Genomic DNA, 14,344 nt, shown 5'->3' on the forward strand with positions numbered 1-14,344 from the left:
TCTTACTGCATCATATCGGTAGCTCTGACCTACATTAAGTCTACGTACTTGTGCTTTGGGTTTCTACCACATGTTGTGAGATTGAGATAAAAGCCTCCATCCTGTCTCCATGGTAATCATTTTTTTCTCTAAACATAGAGAGTGGCTTTGATGACCCACTGACAGTATAATACTCTGCTCAAGTCCTCATTTTCCTCATCACCGAAATGCTCCTTTTCTCTGTTATCTCGACCGAGAATTTCCCTGGGATGAATTTTGACAAAACAAACCTCTTACAAAGGTTTTCCACATATTTGTTTGGTTATCGTTACAGCGCCTGACTTCTTTCTACAGGTCCACAGAAAGGACAATCATTCATTAGCAGATTCTGTTTTTGTTTTTAATAAGACATCATTATATAGGCTGCTTTGTGGCTGTAAATAACAATAGCTGTGGATATTGTCTTTGAATAATGTTTTTCCCACTCCCTTCAAACACAAATATGCGCAGATAAAAAAAAGTGTGGCAGTACCCTGGGTGTTCTCATGTACATTTTCCGGTGGAGGACTGATTAACACTAATATTAAGGTCATTTACAGTATGAAAAGGCGTAAGCGAATACTTAACATTTTGATAACACCAGTTTTGCAGCAACTATAAATGGTGCAGCTTGAGGCCGTCCTTGACTGTGAAATTAAAGATTAAAGTCTGGGTTCTTTACTGGCTTTGGGACAAACTCGTTTGTGCTCAGAAGAAGTAATCAGTCTTTTTAAGGCCAAAAGATAATGTTGGAGTTAAGCTCATACTTAAATTGATGTGTATACTGACAGAACAATGCACTTGAATGTACTTGATTTTACCACTGTCTCAAATACTTAATGAATTGTACAGCAAGTGTGTATGAAAGGCAGACCACTATGTGGTTTGTTGTGAAATGAGGCCTGAATGTAATTGCTCCATTTCATGCCTCAATAATTATAAGTTAGTAACTGACTGTAGAAACACCTCACCAAGCAATACTCACTTTCTATAATACTTTAGTGACTTGATTGCATATGACTCATTAAAGTTATATTCTCCCATATAATAAACCTTTGCCTAAGGGTGTATTCAAGACTGTGTTTAGTTTTGGTTTGGGTTTATTTGGCCACAAATAATTTCATCTCAATTATACAACACAGGTGCCCCTCTCTAAAAGGAGTTCTGTACATTCTCAATGAATTAAAAGCTTCTAGCAAACTGCAGTGAATCCAGGAATGGCTGCTCACTTTGCTTGTGCATACTGAGACATACAGATATGCTGTCAATGTTAGGATTATTCAGAAACAGGTGCCTATTGAGCAGCTAAAGTGTTTGCATGTTCACACCTCTGCCTCCAGACCAGAAGGGCAAACTGCTGCCCCACTGTTCCACATGCCCACACTGCCTGACTTAGGTTTGGGTGCAACCAGCCGATAATTGACTCCCCGTCCCCTGAGCAGGGGACAAAGTCAACAACTGCCATCTGTGCCCCGGGCTTTTGTACCAGTTTGAAATTAATCAGCCGTAAAACTTAATATTAATGAGCAATCCACATGTTGGTCTTTATTCATGTGGTATGGCCACTGCAGCATAGTATATAACTGTAACAGAGGCAGGGACAGGTGGGCTAATATGAATTGGTTGCGGATAATGTCTTCTCACCTTATGGCAAGACATTTTCTTTACAGTGTTTGATGTGCCTTATACTGTGACAGCTAGGAGCTAATGTATAGCTCTGGGCTGCACATTCTCAGATACTACATTTTGGACATGGGCATAGGGGCAATACCGGCTGCTGTTAACTGTCTCAAAGTATAACTTGTACAATGTTAAAGTGGCACACAAGGCGCTTTATCTCCACCTTTATTTTTCTAGCTGTGCACTTCATTGAATTGGCCGTGAACAGGGCCTTGAGGACTCACTAGCATTGCACCCTGAATTTAGAGAGGATGCAGATAAGATGGGTGATGCAGACAGAAGACAATCTGAAGAGAAGCAGCAGAGTCATGTAGAGATTGTTAGCGCTGCCATTATATTCTGCTGAGCCTTCCCTTTCTGTTCATATGGCGATCCATCTGCATGGGGAGATGGTGCAGTGCAATGATCATATAGCTGCAGCCAAGGTAGAAGGTTGATGGCTCTGCCCCCCGCTGATAGCTGTCTGCTGCAGCATGCAAAAAGTGCAAAACTGCTCCATGCAGCATCTCTCAGCTGGTGCACAGACTCCAGTCAGTAACTCTAATGCCATTTCCTTGCAGTTGGTGCCAAAGTAGGTCCGAGAGCAAACACAGACAATATTGCCTCACTCACAAGCTGGTAAATATTGTTGCTGCAGACAATGGCTGACTACAGTCAGTGAGGTAAGCAGGGAAGCAGAGATATGGCCTGCTACCAATCTAATAGCCTCCCACACATTTCTACTGATCCCTCAAAGACCTTCAAGGGGACTTCAGGGTCATCTGCTAGTGGCATCTTACTTATATATAGCTGGGAATGATAGGATGTACACAGGTTATAGTGTAAATGCTCTTGTTAAATGGATAATCTCATATCCTTTCTTAAATATTAGGTTAAATGTTAACTGTGCCTTTGGGGTTATTATCTTGAAACACTTACGTTTCAATAATAATTGTTTGGTGTCCCATTATTGCTTTTTTTCAATCAGTGTTTGTTACCATCAGTGTCCTCAACTAAAAGGTTAAGTTTGACATGTGGAACTTCACATTTAAACTTAACAACAACAGCATAACAAGCTGCTGTCTGCTCAAAAGTTGAGTAACTACACTGTTCAAACAATAGAGACTAATGGGACCACTGATCCTTCTGGCTTAAATTGGCCCTGGAGTTCAGAAGGCAACATTTACTGTACACACAAACACAGGCTTAAGAGACAGCTTATCCCTCTTGCTTGAAACAGCTTGCTCAATGGCTCGGAGGCTGCATCATATAAACATGGAGAGGAATGGTCGATGTTGACTTAAAACAGCCCACTCATGATTTAAAGAATTGTTATGCAATAGTCAACATAATTTCTGTGGTTCAATGTAAAAATTTAAATACCAAATGTTAGCGCAATGGAATAGTAAATTTTACTGTGGATTTAAATATTGTGAATACTAAGAGTGAATGTCAGAATGTATTAATGCTGTAAGGTACTGTATGTGTGTGCAAGGCCATAGTGAATTATTAAGTTTCTTTCCACCGACCTACCTACCTTCCTACCTACCCTCCTAGCTTCCTACCTACCCACCTATATACCTATCTACCTAACTACATACCTACTTAACTACCTACCTACATACTTACCAACCTACATACTTACCTACTTACCTACCTACACACAGTATCTATCTACCTAGCTACTTACCTACCTACCTACATATGTACCTACATACATATCTAACTACCTACATACATACCTATTTACCTAGCTACCTACCTAGCTGTCTGCATTTCTTCCTACCTGACATACCTACTTACCTACATATCTACCTACTGACTTACCTACGTACCTACCTCCCTACCTACATACATAGATACCTACTTACATACCTACCTACCTACCTACCTGACTGCCTACCTATCGACTTAACAAAAAATCAACCTACCTTCCCACCTAAACACCCAACCGCTATTATCTAAAAGCAGACAGAAACCGAGTCTTCTCTCTGTCCTGTTTAAACCTGGAAACTACATTTTCTTTGCTCATATGGGGGGAAATATATGTGCTGTCAGAATTTTACTGTACATTTAACACACTCACTGTAAATTATATTAGAATTGTTGGTTGAATTAGATGTTTTACGAAGCCTGACACATTTGTATTGATATTTTTTTAAGATGGCACCCTCGATAATGCTGGCGTTATTTAATGTGTTTCTTATTGTCAATAAGCCATATAAAAAGGCTAGAGCCAACGACGTGTTTCAGCCAACTGTCTTTTTATTTCCATTCTTTAAAATGGACCAAGTAATTTTCTTTGAATAGCTGGACATTGTAGTTTTTATCAAACTACACTTGAATAGGAGTCAACAGTTCATCTCTTTAGGGCCATTGGGTAATTACAGCACTAGAGCAGTGTATGTGGGATCAACTAAATTATAATATCGTTCATCGTAATGAAGCAACATGTCACCCAGTGTAGCACTATGACTCACCACAGTTTCTATGGCGGTCTCTGTAATAGGATAAAGCTACAGTTTGTGTTGGCTGCACAGAAAACTCTTGTTAGGATCAGTTGTTGCTGGTTGTATTGGCTTGTTGACAATTAAAAATATACAGAATATCACCAGTTTTATATTTCAATATGTAAACAATACACAGATCTCCCACTGACAGCACATTCATCCATTAGAATGTAGAGTGATCTTGTTGCGTTTATGAGAACAGCTCTACAATGGTGCGTTCAAATTTGAATTGATATTAATCAACTCGTTTCAGCCTTATTTCCCTAACTAAAGCCCCCGCTCTGGTAGTGGATCTATAGATAAGATAAGTCTAACTTCAGCCTGATGACGATGCATCAGTAATCTAAGATGTTTTTCCTCCCAACACAGGACAGGAGGAGTCAGTGGCTACGTTCAAAGGCAATGAGTTCTTCAGCTACAACCTGTCCCAGACACCCATTCAGAGCAGTTTGGACGAGATCACGCTGTCCTTCCGCACCCTCCAGAGGAACGGCCTTCTGCTTCACACGGGGAAATCCGCTGACTATGTCAACCTGTCCCTGAGGAACGGAGCTCTGTGGCTGGTCATCAATCTGGGCTCCGGTGCTTTTGAGGCCCTGGTGGAACCTGCCAGTGGGAAGTTTAATGACAACGTCTGGCATGATGTTCAAGTGACACGCAACCTCCGCCAGGTGTGTTTACCATGTATATCACTTACATGTGACTTCCATGCTTTTGGAAAGAGGTAGAGTATGCAGGTTTTAGTGATCCTGTCATAAAGTCAGCAGCTGATAGAAAAGGTTTAAAAATCATATATGTTTTATATACATTATCTTGAACATTTTGACCAGATCCAGGTAATACCAGTTTGATGCAAACAGTGATAAAGTCATAAGTCGACTACCAGTGTACTTTATTGGTTTCTGTCAAATGTTTAATATTTCTGCTGTGCTGGATTGCCACTCTCCCGTTTTTCCACATTCTGATAGATATTACAAGCTCACGTTGGGTCATGGCCCTCTTTCTCGTGAAATAGATTGCTTTGTTGGAAATCTGTCCTTTTATAATCAGCAACTTGCTTTATTCGGCACTCGCAAGATTGCTGTAAAGGTCATTTTAACTTATTGAAAGAAAGACTCGTTTTAGAGCAGTATCCATCATTTTCATTTATCCTGCATGCGTGATGAAATCTCTGGAGCCTGCTCATTCGCTATCTTTACAGATCAATAATATCTCCGACAGATTTTCAGATTTTTACAAAATTAACTTCACCAACAAGCCCTAAACAAATTTGTGTGGCTGTAGGCAGCTATTCAGCACTGCAGGAGTAGGTCATGCAAGGGAAAAGTGAAGCTTATATACTGAATGCATCCACTGCATGTGTCAGACATTGTACTTCTCATTTCTTATCTTTTTTATTAGGGAAAGACAATATAACAAATTATACACTGATATTTTCAATGTCTTTCAAATTACCATTTTCCAATTTTTCCGCTTACATGTATATAAGCTCATGCAGCATGAAGTAGTCATACCTCAGTCACCAGGAATTCTTTTAGTCTAAAATCTTCAAAGTACATGTTAATTTATCTTAATTACTTGTATGTATCACTACTCCATTCAGTATGCAGCTTTTACATTTCACCTTATTGCTTATTCCAGACAGACATTGTACTTCTGTACTCCAGCAAAGTACAACTTGGCCATAAGGTTTCATATTCATTAAAGTTGTCCACTGAACAGGGCAAAGCGCTGAACTCCCAAACTAATTCACTTCAAGGATTTGTCTGTTGCGTTAAGTGTTCCCTTTTGGAAGTGTTCAGTCGTTAAACAGTAAGAAGTCTTGTTACAATACCTTGAAGCTTCACTAATTAATGCTTTTTCATTTTAACACTGAATTAACAACATAGTTTCAGTGAAAACCTACAGACAATTACCCATTAATACAGGTCTATGGAGTGTTTTTAATTTGCAAATTTGTATCATCCGTCTTGTTTTGACGAGCAGCAAAGGAGTTTTGATAAAGAGGCTTCTTGAGCTGCACAGCAGGACAAACTGTGGAAACACAGAATTAACAACTGCCTGGTGAAGAAACATAAATACATTTTCCTCGGGAGTTGGTAGAGACCAAAAAAGAGAGTAAATATCAGAATAACATCCACTGAAACTCTGAATGCTAATTTTGCAGTTTTCAAATGTGCCAACAGCTTTGTTCATACAACTTAAACTTGTTTATTTTATTTTTTGGCCCCTTTACTCTTTACCAAGTAGAATGGCTTTCACATACATCAAGGCTCAACAGTCAAGCTGCACTAAATTGCACAGTTATAGATATCCGTCCACTAAGTGCGCATAGTTCCATGTCCATAAGTTCATTGGGTAAAACTGTTGGCAAACACTAGAAAAAACACTGGCAAAATCTAGAAATTACAGAACAAAATTAGCAGACTGCTGTTTATAGCCACTTATACTCAATACTCACTGTCTTCGAGCTCTGTTTTGGTCTCCACCTCCAGTAAGAGATATCTGGCTGGTTAGCAGCTACGCTCCAGTATGTTCACCAGTTACTCACTGACAGTTTATCATTGGGTGGGTCTTGTACAATGTATTTTTACCAACATTTTTGCCACTAATATCAGCTCCAGAAAAAAGTGCAGCCACTGTAAGTTGCAGTGTTCTCAACATATTTCAAACACAGCTAATAATATTGTAATGTATACGTTTAACATATTCATCAGATGGACCTGATGACACCGGTAATAAAATGCCAGAGCTGTGCTTAATTCATATTTTTGCAGCATTAACGCAGTGTGTCAGCACATTGTTAACTTTTTGTGCTTCAGTCAGACAATGCACTTGGCACATATTGGGAAGCGTGTGCAGTACGCTGAGGGACACGAATGGCATCAGTTCAAACAGAACTCCATTGAGCTAAGGTGTAATTTAATACTCTCACCTCAAAAATTTGCTTCTGGTCACTTACTGTAACGAATGTATCTAACCCACGGCGACAACATGTTTCCCTGCACAGTGCAATGCATTTAAATGATTAATTTCTTTGCAAAAGTAGGACTCATTTCGTATCTAACTCTCTAATCATCCCCACCTATATATTCTGAACTTGTCGTATTAACTGGCATATAAACTTGCATCTTCCTCCACATCTATTTCCTCACCCTGGCTTCCAGAGGAGCGGAAATCCAATGCTTAACCCTTAATATGCTTTCAGCCATGCATTTGATCCCTGTGTAAATTGCTTTCCCCTCAGATAAGTTACGTCCCTGACACGTTGATAGGAGGAACTGTAACTCTCAAGAGAGTGCTGGTGGAAACATTTTATTAGATCCGGTGGAGCTTTTCGGGCTAGAATTCCTCCTATTTCCATCTCCCCTTCCATCCATCTTTTCTTCTGCTGTCATGGTCAAACTGATTGGTGCTTTTTCTCTCTCCTTTTCTGACCTTTATTAATGATGCATGCATATATTTACAGGACTGTACAGTAGGCTAGACACAATTTGCTAACATACCCACGCTTTATCTTTTGTTCCCTTTAATTACATCGCTCTCGTCTTAGTAACTATTGGCTCCACACACATATCAGTGTTTTGCTTTCAGACATGCACTGAAGTCTGGACATTTTCCTGACATTACCCAGAGGGACTGTATGTGAGAAGGCAAATGTCATTTGAGTCATTGGCTCCGGATATTTTACGGAACTTCTGCCAGGCCCTCGTAAAATGTCGGAAGAATGTCTGAGTGAGCCTGTCAGAGAATACAGGAGGAAAATGTGTAGAAAATTCACAGGAAGCGAATAAGCGTGATATTGGCGTTTCCAACACGCAACATACAAATGCGCTATTTCAGGATTGCAAAAAGGTGTCAAACATGTAGAGGACGCAGACAAAGAGACAAGAGATTTGAGAGTTTTTGGTGATAAGAACCAAAAACTGATGCCGATGACGGGCTCCACTGGGGTTGGGATTGATTTTAAGATTTTACTGATCACCATTAAAGCTCGCCTTGGCTCACAGCCTTAGATCCTAAGGTGGGGCCCTGCTGGTCGTACTAAAGTGGAGGCTTAGTGCTTTTGCCATCAGGGCCCCTCTGCTTTGGAAGGACCTGCCTGAGGAGATAAGGCTCGCAGATTCAGTGACTTCTTTTTAATTCACTTCTTAAAACCCTCATTCGGATTCATATTCATAGTATTAATAATAACATGTTATACTGCAATGGGTTAAAATTCTCTTCTTTGATAACATTATAAAATGAAAAACCCTAAATCAAACCCCATTAAAGATTAAACTGTTCAACACTAAATAATGTGTAGTGAAGGTGCAGGGGCTGTTTTACCCGACAACAAAAGGAGCAGGTCCCTCACCTTACATATAAATTGCTCTCTGATATTTAGTTTTCTTTGATACTGCCCTGATTTTGACTTTGAATTTTATAAATGACATCTCTCCACTTTTTAAAAATGATTGTGAATGGCTTGAGACCAATTAACTGAATTTTTGAAAAAGCATGTCCCTGTGTCTTGTCAGAGCTGTGATTTCTCATTTTAAAATAAAATACAATTCATCACAGGCAGTGCAATTTAAAAAAGAATTGTACAGTAGATTATTCTGAATATTTCCCCCCCTACACACAAATAATCATCATTTTTCACTCATTATTCCAAAGTGGGAGCTGTTATGTTTGTGCAGCAATACACGATAACTGTAGGCTCATTGTCATGGCAACAGGCGTATCATTTTTTACCTATATAGCCCTGTTCATTCCCATTGTCTCTGTGTGCTAATGTCTTCATTTCCTTTGTTCCTTTGTGCTAATGAGACTCATGCAACAATAATCGTCTTTTGTTGCTGCAAATATAAGTAATGTAGATTGCCATCTTCATATCTCTAATCTTAAATAAATTGAGAAACTTGTAGCATTGATATTGCTTCTGAGCCATTTGAAGTAATTTTCATGATACACTGACTCAACGGTAACCCTGCTTGTATATCAGAAACAGGGATCTGCAGAGATTATTGAACTAAAGCATGAAATAATTAGGGCAGTTATTTCCGTTTGACTTCAGGTCTCTTCATGTTTCATGTCTCGCTATTTGTTTTCCTCGCACTCCCCACATGGATCCTCTAGGTGACGATCCTGGTGGACGGCATTCTCACCACCACGGGCTACACCCAGGAGGACTACACCATGCTGGGCTCCGATGATCTCTTCTACATAGGGGGCAGCCTAAACACAGCTGACCTGCCAGGCTCCCCGGTCAGCAACAACTTCATGGGCTGTCTGAAAGACGTGAGTACAGATTTGACCTCGGTCTCGCTGGAAATACTATCCTGCCCTCCCCTAACCCTTTCCTCTTTGCAGAGCATGCTCTGCGCATCGAAAATCCCCCCTCACATTCGTATTGATTCTCCGGTTGTAGGTTGTTTGAAGGAGAAACATTTAGCTGAGAGGCTGAGCGTATGCATTTATAGATTCCTGTGGGAATCCCTTTGAGAGCGTAGCACCTAATATATGTTAGAAACAGATATATCCTCTCAGGTTCATCCCTGAAACACAGTCTGAACTCAGTTTCTATCTCCACTTTCACATTTTAGAAGCTTTTCAGCTCAGGCCTGTTCCTGTCACATTGATTATCTTGAGCAAGCAAGTTAAGATCATGTACTTTGCAATAAAATTAGTGTAGGCAAAGCAATGAATTATGGGTTAATGCCCAATTTCAGCCCGGTCTCACAAATTTTTAATGAAGTGAGCAATCTCATAAAAAGCAAATGATGTGCTGTGTGCATTAAATAGTAAGACATTCTTTCCCCTTCCTGAAGAGGGATTTGGAGGAGACATGACTAAAAAGGGCTGTAGTTTGATGTTTAAATGAGGTGGAAATTAAGAGCACGGACGTCACAGTGACATATGGGTGAGTATATAATTTTTTAGGGTCAATACCCGACTTAAATAAATAACTTTTCTTCCCTCAGAGACACTTGCGACAAAAGATATAAAGCCATTCATTCCATAAACACTTATAAACCGGTATTAAGCTCTGCACTTGAAGCCCATTGGCCGGCTGCATGGGATTCGGCTGTGAGCACAAAGCACCAAGGACAGAACAGACGCATCCCTTAGAAATGGGATACACAAAATGCACAATGCACAGAGTAGAAATAACCTGAGTAAGCTAGTAACAGCATCGGCTTGTTGAGCGAAGCATAACGAGCAGCGGCTTCAATATGTGTGAGAGTCGGAGCTTGACGCATTATGAAGACATGGTAATGTTACCTTGTTAAAAGTAGATTGATGACACATTTGAATATCGTTGAATGGAACAGAATGTATTTATAGTGGTGAATCTTATCCACAACAAGTTATGCGTGTTTCAAAGTTCAGAGCCATGATGACGCATAAATAGAAAGTTTTAATGTCCACTTCAGCCCAGACTGAAATATCTGAGCCATTATCGCATGGATCGTCATGACATTTGGACAAATGTTTGTTGTGCCCTAGGGATGAATAATGCAGACTTTAATCCCTTAATAATTCCTCTAGCGCCACCATGAGGTTGACATTTGTGGTTTTAAATAACATGGCTTAACAACAGTTTAGTGGATTGCAATGAAGTTTATTAAAGGAATTTTCCTCCATCATCATCAGGTTAAAACTTGACTTTGGCCTATAACCAAAGCGCTGGAAAAATAATGTGTTGATCGCATCTACCATTGAGGTTATGTTTTAGTCTGCGTTTGTTTGTTTGTCTATCATTTATTTAGCAAGATTATGCAAACAGTACCGGACAGATTACCAAGAAACTTGGTGGAAAGATGTGGTAGGGGTCCGAAAAAATTCATAAAACTTTGGTGCGGATCCTGATGACACGACGCGTCCAGGACATTTTTACACTTACTTTAATATTGTGAGATGGAGAGTTTTTCAACATTTTCATTTACTTCTCAGATAATAATTCACGGATTTCGATGAAGACTGATATTTTGAAAAATTTGTGCAGATCCAAATACGAATCTGGATCTAGTGAATTTAATTGTGCTTTCATAAGGGGACTGTTTGTAGAATGTGCTCTACTGAGTGTGACTCAAGTTAACATGCTTTAACAGACTTAAACTTGAATGGTGAGGTGCTATAAACATGAGCTAATTAGCATTATGTATATGTAGAGCATATAGTGAGCATGGACGTTTGCAGCCATATAATTTTGTCCATTAAACTCTCCAGTAAATACATAGAAGTAATTAGTATCGTGTGCTACACTTTCAGCAGAATTTGTTAATTAAGCACATTAACATATGAAAGCACTCAAGCATTTGCTCGGTGATTCTTACATGGAGAGTCTGCATAATTACTCTGCAGCGTGAATACACTGAAATGAAAATGAGTTGTTATTTACGGACAGGTTATTGTTAGTCTCCGCGCTGCAACCTCCGCTCTGTGGGCGGCGTTGCTGGTGGTGGTGTTCAGACTTACTACTACTGTGTCACACAGATTTTGCTGTGGGCATGCAGAGTATGACAGGATATCGAGTCACGATGACGGGATGACAAACCGGAGGAGTCCCGCCACAGAGGGTGAGCGGTGGCAGGGGCAGAGATGTTCAAATGTGATCCGCCCGCCAGCAAAAATCCAGGAGCCAGGTTCAAAGGCGGGTCAGTCCCAGCCCGATCCGTGAGTGTGGTGGTTAACCAGAGGAACAAAACTCTAAAGACATACATATTCATTTAAAATAGAGAAGTGAGAAGCGCCTAACATATTTATTGTATAAGCAGTGGATATATTTAGGGGGATAACTGTCGTATCTTATTGAACGCAGAGAGCTTGGGCCATGACTAATCTCTTTAGACGTTACATGATAATAGATGTGAGTGCTGCTGGGTGGAGGCCATCAGGTTCATCAGGTACATAAAAAATAATGGCCACTTTCAGACGAATGTCAAGACTACGAATACGAGCAGGGAGAGATGAATTGGTCTCTGAAGTCGTCCTGGTCTGCAGTGTGTGTGCCCACAGGATATCCCACACACAACATCATTAGGTCCCTCTGCTTTAATGCTTCAAAGATAGTTCTCAATTTGGCTAAGAAGGATGTGTTAGCAGCAGAGAAGGTCTCCATTCCCCGGCTGCTGTTATCCTTCACTTCTTGAGCATACACGACACTTTAGGACTTTGTCAGTCGACATTGGACGTGTTTTATCCTTGTGGTCCTTGTCACATAAAACAGCCAACTGAAGTGGTGAAATAGGATTCCACTTCCTGTATTGTCCTTTTGGATTATATAATACGCTTGTGGAGGTCACAGCTTGCAGTTTTGTAGCCATCGATGCATTTTTTGTTAGACGTGATGTTCCCGTAGTTGTAAACAATGACTGTTCCTACTTTAAGTGGCCGTCTTCCCGTTTGAAAATGGCATGTTACACTCCTTTCTCGATGGTCGGTTTCACCATCTGATTTCACTGCTTAATTAGTCACACTGAGCCAGTGTGAAGTGTGATATTGGCTCAAATTGCCTCTCGGCTCCGCTGTTAGTCCTCTGTGCAGTGTGGTGCGTCACCTCAGGCAGTGGCTGGTCGCAGAGTGATGTGGCAGATAACAGTGGGCTTGGGGTGACTTACCACTGATAGAAAATGAGACAAGGATTGCTGTCTCCTGCTGTGCATATTGATGAGCCCAGAATATAGGAAATGGGAAATAACACGACGAGGAGCCCGGGCGGGCGTTGTATTGAAGTATGCTTTGAGTATCAACAGGGTATTATATATCATGTATTTGGTTTAAGTATGTATATTTATATGGGGGTGGGGGCTTTCTGTGCTTCCTGTGATTGATCTCAAATATCAAATCAATAGCCACAACAGACACTGTGGCAGTGGGAGGTCTGTTGTTCAGTCGCTGCAGTTAAATCAGATTCTTCCACCACTGTTTAGCTGCTTCTGCATCACAAGCTCAAAAATAAAAAACACATGAGAGTGAAAACGTGTGCCCTCTTACATTAACCTCTTTAAATATAGACCATAAATAATTGTGTGACGCTTGTCGAGTCCACATCTCTCCCTTCCACATGACTCGAACAAAAGTGAGTCAGCTAAATGCCTGCAATGTTTGCGTCTTAATCTAAATGCATTTTCTGAATTTCATCAGCTTTGCAGCTCTTTTTTTTTCTCATGACGGTTTTGAAGTATTGTGAGATAAAGCAGAAATGTCCAGATCCAGAAGAAAAAAACAACCCAGAGGCTGAGAAGAAGAATGTCTGGACTTTGAGTAGCAGTAAAATACGATGTGTTCAGTTTTACAAGCTTCCTCTTTATAATTAAAGGTGCCAGTTTATTTAACACAACTCTGAGAATTTAAGCCTCAGGACATTTTTGTCTCAGCTCTGCGTGAGAAGATGATTCGACGTGTTTGCAGCTGCACGTCCCCGTGGACGTTACTGTGTCCTATCGATCCTGGTTTGCATTAATGAGCCATATTCAACCTTTGCACTGAATCTATTGCTCTTTCCAACTGTCTTCTCACAGTGACATCTCTCTCATTTATTAGGTGGTCTACAAGAACAATGAGTTTAGACTGGAACTGTCACGGCTGGCGGAACAGCAAGACTCCAGGATCAGTATCCATGGTGACCTGATATTCAGCTGCGAGAACGTGGAGGCCCTGGAGCCGGTCACCTTCGACACGCCGTCTGCCTACTTGACATTGCCCAGGTGGAACACGAAGAAGACGGGCGCCATATCTTTCGACTTCCGCACCACAGAGCCCAGCGGCCTGTTGCTGTTCAGTCACGGCAGCCTGCAGGGAACGCAGCCCGACAAGAAGCCCAGGGCCGACTTCTTCGCCATAGAGCTGCTGGATGGATTGCTCTACCTGGTCATGGATATGGGCTCTGGCAGCATCAAGATGAAAGCCAGTAACGTGAGGCTCAGCGGTGGCGAGTGGAGCCATGTGGAGTTCCACAGGAAAGGGCGCAACGGTGAGATAATTCAGCCTATTTGTGGAAGCAGAAGGAGCCTTCTGTCTGCTTCTGTTACCGTGTCTCCAGTTTTAGCTGTGGTGCAGAAAAGCTTCCAATCTGTGAAATCGCCATATGCTAACACGGATACAGTCACATCAGCATATCCTCGCATGTGCTTCACGGCGGCGGCAAAATGTGGATGCATATTAGGATT

General features: G+C 40.9%; 1 protein-coding gene across 10 annotated transcripts in view; it reads left to right on the plus strand.

Moving 5' to 3' along the window:
• The window catches only part of nrxn2a (neurexin 2a), a 125,419-nt gene that overhangs the window by 35,475 nt on the left and 75,600 nt on the right, over nucleotides 1-14,344 (plus strand). For all 10 annotated transcript variants that reach the window (XM_035179274.2, XM_035179281.2, XM_035179279.2 and 7 more), the window contains 3 exons: nucleotides 4,557-4,858; nucleotides 9,309-9,470; nucleotides 13,719-14,148. In XM_035179274.2, coding sequence (XP_035035165.1) covers nucleotides 4,557-4,858; nucleotides 9,309-9,470; nucleotides 13,719-14,148 — 894 coding nt within the window. The remainder of the gene's footprint in view (nucleotides 1-4,556; nucleotides 4,859-9,308; nucleotides 9,471-13,718; nucleotides 14,149-14,344) is intronic.

Source organism: Hippoglossus stenolepis, chromosome 15 (assembly GCF_022539355.2).
Source record: "Hippoglossus stenolepis isolate QCI-W04-F060 chromosome 15, HSTE1.2, whole genome shotgun sequence".
Taxonomy (NCBI): domain Eukaryota; kingdom Metazoa; phylum Chordata; class Actinopteri; order Pleuronectiformes; family Pleuronectidae; genus Hippoglossus; species Hippoglossus stenolepis.